Genomic DNA, 6,744 nt, shown 5'->3' on the forward strand with positions numbered 1-6,744 from the left:
GGTGTTTTTCGTAGATGTTAAGATTAGATAGAATAACTAAATTTTATAATTAAAAACACTAGTAATTAAAAATCAGAATGAAAAAGTAACTTTTTTTAATGAAAAGAAAAAAGGAAAAAGAAAAGTTAGTTATACATTTCATCATCTACATACTTTTACATTTATGTCAAATTTGGAATTTCCATCTTAATATTGTTAATCTTAATTGTTCGGAAACTACCGATTACATCAACATCAAAGAGAGTGGCAAAAAAGTAAAACTTGTAATTAGTATTATAGAGACAAAATTATGAAAATACATAAACAAAACGATAATAATAAAAAAAATAGTAAAATTAACAAAATATCTAACTCATTCAAAAGTTTAGTGTAGTTGAATAAAGGGATTTTGCATGAAAAACAAACTACTATTTAATTATTTACGCTATATAGAAAATAATCACATAATTAAATTCATTACACTCATTTTTCATTTTTTTCATGAAAGGTAAATAATCAGTCCATTTTTTCATTTTTAATAATTTTTTTAAAATAAAAAATACAAATGTTATTACAAAAATCTAATATTATATTTTAGGGATGATATAATTAAGTCTAATATTGTTATTTTAAATTCAATCATTCGGTTATATTTATAATTTTTTAAAATATTGTTATGTACATTTAAATATTATCTCTAAGATTACTCGATATTATAGTTACTCTCACCTCAATATAATAAATAGTTGTAAATTGTATCATGTTAATAAACTTTCCTTCACAATTTAAATAAAAAATTGAAAGACATTTAAATTCTTTTTTTGAAAGTTGAAGTTCATGTTATTTTTCCAAAATATCCCATTTAAACGAGGGTTAAAAAATTATACAAATTGTTATTAACAAAAGCTAACTTTTCTAAAGACATATGAACACATCGAGTTAATGTTTATTATATGATACGCCATAAATTTACTTGTTTAGGTTTTATTATTGATGACTCTTGGGAATTTTCTATCTACGACGTGTTTAGAGGTATAATAAAGATGAGTGATTAAGATGTTGGAAGAAAATACTGTTGTTTCACATGTCTTACAATTACAAGCATAAAAGATCTGATAATGTATTAAATAATCAACCATACGAAACAAATGAAGAATCGAATTGAGAGAAACACATAACAAAACTTAATTGAACGATTGACTACCTATGTTAACAATAATAATTAACACTTGATTTGCCCTGTTAAATTAGTTAGTTGCAATGTCAAAGAGTTTGCTAGAATAATTGCCATCCCATACCTATAACTAATAATTTATACACACTCCCATTAATGAAACAAGACACATCGCATGAATCTTATGATCTATTATTACTCAAATATATATTATTTAATATCTTTCTTTTATTATCTCAAGAATTGCTACTATAACTTCTCATTCTCTTTTTAATTTTTGTATATTTTACTATTTGTAATTTTTTTTTCTTAAAAGGCTTGAATTTTATGTTTGTTTTAATAACCTTTATTATTTTTTTTAGTTTAAGCTATTAAGAGATATTCAAGTCAAAATAAAGATGTGAGATGTGAGTTCAAGTTCAAAAAATCAATATTAAAAAAAGTATAGTTACGTTGAGTGTGCATTGCAAAATGAAAATGTTAATGCATCAGAGTTTAGGTCGAACATCAAAACTGGTTACAGCCCCAAAAACATCATTGACACCGTATCCGGTGCCATCAAATGTATCTAGAGATATTTGACTACTGACTTATAAATAGTCCTATTTGACTACGGCAAATAGAGAGAGGTGATCGTCAGGCGTGAAATTCAATCTTACGTTTTTTTCATGCTTAATTGATTTAGCCATACTAGACTTAAGCAATTAGAATGCACTTGACACTACTGCAGTCTAAAAGATCTCTTACACAAATTAGCTTAAGCAAGATATGGAGAAAAACTAATAGGAGATCAAGTTGATTAAAACGCCCCAAGTAACAAATGGAATGTGGATAAGATCCAAATTTACAGACACAAACCTCATAAAAATGACGGATTTGGTTTACCTGTAAATAGTTTAGTTTTAGATATATGGTGGGATGAGATGTTAATGTATGTATTGGAACCACTTTTGATTAGTTGATTAATTATGTTAGTCAGAAAATTAATAATAATGACCCAAAATTTTCTTTTTGAAAGTATGAAATGTAAAGTGGCCATTTTAAAGGGTTCTTTACGGTAAAGGATTAGAATAGACGTTTTAAAGTTTAAGGAAAGAAGAGAGATTTAAATCATGTTTGAAACCCTACCCAACAAATCAAATTACCAATTTGGCTCTTTAATTAGTTTCAATCAATCTCCACAATTTCAAAATTTTCAAAATAATCTATACAATTCAAGTTCAATTTAAACTTGATCTCCTCCTTAATTCCCACTTGATATTGACTATTTTTGTTCCCACTTAAATTTTGTAATTTAGTTATGTTCCATCTTAATTTTTTTAATTATGATTTTCACTTTTATAAAAACTTTTGAACTTTTAAACAAACCCTTAAAAAGTAATAAGTTTTTTAAAATTATAAATTTTATTTTTCAAAAATTGACTTGAATAGAAGTAGTGTTATTAAGTTATGAAATTAGATTATAAGTTTCAATTTCATGAATACACTTCACTAAACTTTAGGTAGCACTGGTAAAATAATTGAATTGGTGCAGTATGAAATCCACAAATTTTGTTATAACTTTTGGTGAGTACTAACCATAAAAGTAAAATTAAGAAACATAATAATGTAAATAGAAAAGAGGGGATTAATAGGGAGGTGAAGAAATAAGATGAAAAATGATCCATGATATGGAGGTTTAAGCAAAGGAAGGAAGTTGAAAAGAATAGGTAGGGAAAATAAGAAAAGGAAGGAAGGAAGGAAGTTGGAAAGAAAAAAGAAAAAATAGAAATGAAAATGATGATTTAAGTGATAATAAAAGAAGGAAAAGAATAAAAGGAAGTATTAAACAAAACTAGAAAAGAGAATAAAGGGGAAAGGGAGGAAAGAAAAGAAAGTGCAATAAAAGCGGTCCAAGTTGACAAAATTTTTGTAAAGAAATGGGTTTTAGTTTTACACTCAAAACACAAAACAACAGTCAAATTATGGGAGACCAAAATTCAGTGAGTCAACTCGTTCCTTATTCCCCGAGTCTTAAATTCCCATAACCCGGTCAATTATTTCTCTCTTCCAATTATTTATTTATTTATTTATTTTTATTTTTAACCTATGAAACTAAACTAATAATAAAAATGAAAAAAAAATCTCTCTCTTTTTTAAAAATATTTTGAGGGTTATATTTATTAAACATACAATAAGATGTAACCCTAAATGGACCCCACTTTCTGAAACTTAACCACACATTACAAAACCATAGTTAAAGTTTAAAAAGAAAAAGAAAAGAAAAAACACCCAACAAACTTAACTTGGGTTTACAAGCACCACCACAAAGCCCAACCCCTCGTTTTATTTTCTTTTCTTTTTCAAATATTTCTAATTTTCTTTTCTTTTTTTATTTTTCCTTCTAAATTTAACATTATTATTATTATTATTATTATTATCAACAGTCATCACTGCTCATCATCATCTCCTTTTTTCCTCTTCTTCTTCATCTTTCTTCTTCTTTTTCTGTCTCTCCTTTTTCTGGTTTCTCTATTTTCAAACCCATCTCTTCTCTAATTTTCCTTTTTCCTACCAATTTTCTCCGCAAACAAACACAATTTCACTTCCGCTTTTCAACTTATACCAATTTTAATCTTTGTTTTCATTTCTTTTTTGTAAAGCGTTTTTAGTGAGACTCTTTTAAGACTGTGTTTTTCTCTGTTTTTGGTTGTGTTTTTTTTTTATTCTTTTTTTTTTTTTTTTTTTAGCTTTTTTTTTTGGTTACCCTAAATGTTTGAGCTATGGACCTGACTCCTGCAATTTCCACCGCCGCCGCCACCATTTCCACCGGTGGAGGAGCTGTGAAATCCCCTGAATTAGAATCCGAAACACCCATCAAAATCCAACCCACCACCAAATCTCACCCCTTCACCAACGGCGTCCTCAAGCGCCACCACCACACAGCGCCGCCCCCTCCTCAGGTGGTTTACAAAGAATGCCTCAAAAATCACGCCGCCAGTTTAGGCGGCCACGCTCTAGACGGCTGTGGTGAGTTCATGCCATCCCCAACCGCCACCGCCACGGATCCCACCTCCCTCAAATGCGCCGCTTGCGGCTGCCATCGAAATTTCCACCGCCGTGAACCGGATGACCCAATCGCTACTCCAACGACAACCCATGTCATTGAGTACCAACCCCATCACCGTCACCACCCGCCGCCTCCGTCTACGGCGGCGGCGGCCCATCGGAGTCCGAGTTCCGCATCTCCTCCTCCGATCTCCTCATCGTACTACCCTTCCGCACCCCACATGCTTCTAGCCCTCTCCGGTGTGCTGCCGGAGAACGCTGGGGGCGGCGGTGGATTCCACCACACGATTCTGACTCCGAGTCCTAATTCGAGAAAGCGATTCAGAACGAAATTCACTCAAAATCAGAAGGAGAGAATGTACGAATTTGCGGAGAAAGTAGGATGGAAGATTCAGAAGCGAGACGAGGATATGATTCAAGAATTCTGCAGCGACGTCGGAGTTGACAGAGGGGTTCTCAAAGTTTGGATGCATAACAACAAAAACACCCTCGGGAAAAAAGACGGCGGCCGGAATATGAACGGCAGCGGTGGCGAAGGAGACGGCGACGAGAAAATTAACGGCGGTGGCGAACCACACGCCACAACAAATGGGTCGTCTTCATCATCTTGATCTGAATAAATTGTTCGATGCGATGTTAGAGAGAAAATCAGAGATAGAAGAGTAAGCTCTTTTTTTTAATTATTATTTTTATTTTTATTTTTATTTTTTTTGCTCCTCTTCTTTAAATTTTAAGTTCATTTTCTAATTACATTTCAATATCTAAATTTCCCACTCCAAAATATTTTCTAATTTTGTCTTTAATTAAATTAACGAGAAGAACACCTTGATAATATATGCTGAGAATTTAACTTAAGGAATAATAATATGTATATATATATAGACATATGTAGCTCATCATCTTCATCATTAATCCATCTAATTACTTCGATTAAATTTCTTAATCATTTTCCCCTTCTTGCTTAATCTCATTAATCCTAATAATTAAACAAGAACATCTTCTGGAAATCCCAAATAGTATTACCAAACAAATTTTCTTTCTTTCTTTCTCTCTTTTTAGATGTTATTAATTGTTATGAATCTGATTTAGAGAGAGGAGAGAGAGAGATATATATTTCTTAATTTCTGTCTGAGAGAAAGCAGCAGAAAGTGTTTTTGTTCCTTTAAATTATTCTACACTATCCCAAATATTTGAACACTGTATTTTTTTTTTCTTAAAAAAATGAATTATTGTAGAAAATATTAATGAAATAATCCATATGATTAAGAGAGAATATTTAAACGTTTAACAAAAATAATAAAGAAAAATATCGTAATATTAGAAAAAGTGTGAGAATCCCTTCAGTGCTTTTTAATATTCTTCAAAGTGCAAACAAACAAACAAAAGCATAGCAATCTTTGTTCTTGTTTCTTAGCTTTTGGGGGTTTTATGTAAAAATAAATCATGAGAAATATTATTAATCAAAATGAAGAAGGAGAAAAAAAAATGAACCCTGACATTTTAACAATTATTGTTTATGGAATCCATATATACAATCCAAAGTTATAATATAATTTTAGATTAAGAAATAAATCAATCATTAGGGTTTTAGATTTTACTTTTCTTTTTTAATGTTTGCATGTGGCAATTAGGGAATTTGTTAAATGAACTTCCCTTTTAAGGTAAGCTTAGATACTATATTTTATTTGTGTATTGTTTGATTGAATATATAATAGTGATGATGGGAGTTGTACTTTCAAATGTCTTGTCTATTGATTTGCATTACCACTTTTAAGCTTTGTTTAATCTTTTCATTATTAAATAATTAACCTTGAGTCATCCCTAATCTTTGTCTTTTTTTCTTTATGATTGTTATTATATAATTTTTTAAAGAAAAGTTTTTCAAAAAGGGCCCAATTTTTGTAACTTCAAGTAGAAGAAGTCTACCTGACATTTGAATTTGGTGTAGAAAGTTTATTGTTAACAAAATATGCCTTATATTATATATTATTTTAATATCTTAGTTTAAATTAAATTGTTGTTTTAGTTTCTTAATCATATCTCAGCCTATGTGGCTTCAATAATCATTATGTCAACCTATTAATGGTAATTGTCATATACAATAATACCCTTTTCTTTAAATCAAGAGTTTATTGGATAACATATTAATGAACATGGAATGTTAAATAATTGACCAAAAAATAATACGAATTATGGAAATGTTCTCATCTTTCTTAGTGTTACGGATTTCAACAAGTATTTTTCAATTGTGCGAGAGGACTAAAATTAAATAAACATACAAAAAATACTATGTTTTAAATATGTGCTTTAATTTGTGAATTCTCATAGCTTAATTGGTATGAGACATACAATTATAAGTTGATTGATGGGTTGTGTTTTCCATTTTTAAAATTTTGTTTTCTATAAAATAAAATATGTACTAACCCTCTAATTGATCTATACCAACTGACAATTGTTGGTTTGTTCAAATCACTGTCCTTACTCGTTTGGATCAATTTTCGGTGAATTTGTATATGTTTGTAACATATTAGTACTCTAGTTGA

At 29.8% G+C, this 6,744-nt stretch overlaps 1 protein-coding gene across 1 annotated transcript; it reads left to right on the forward strand.

Annotated features, from left to right (window-relative positions):
• The first annotated feature begins 3,639 nt into the window (after positions 1–3,639).
• On the forward strand, positions 3,640–5,035 carry LOC101204974 (zinc-finger homeodomain protein 9). The gene has a single exon (XM_004147423.3). It carries the CDS (start codon positions 3,916–3,918, stop codon positions 4,810–4,812), a length of 897 nt encoding a protein of 298 aa, XP_004147471.1. The 5' UTR covers positions 3,640–3,915; the 3' UTR covers positions 4,813–5,035.
• Positions 5,036–6,744: the final 1,709 nt, after the last annotated feature.

Source organism: Cucumis sativus, chromosome 3 (genome assembly GCF_000004075.3).
Source record: "Cucumis sativus cultivar 9930 chromosome 3, Cucumber_9930_V3, whole genome shotgun sequence".
Lineage (NCBI taxonomy): Eukaryota > Viridiplantae > Streptophyta > Magnoliopsida > Cucurbitales > Cucurbitaceae > Cucumis > Cucumis sativus.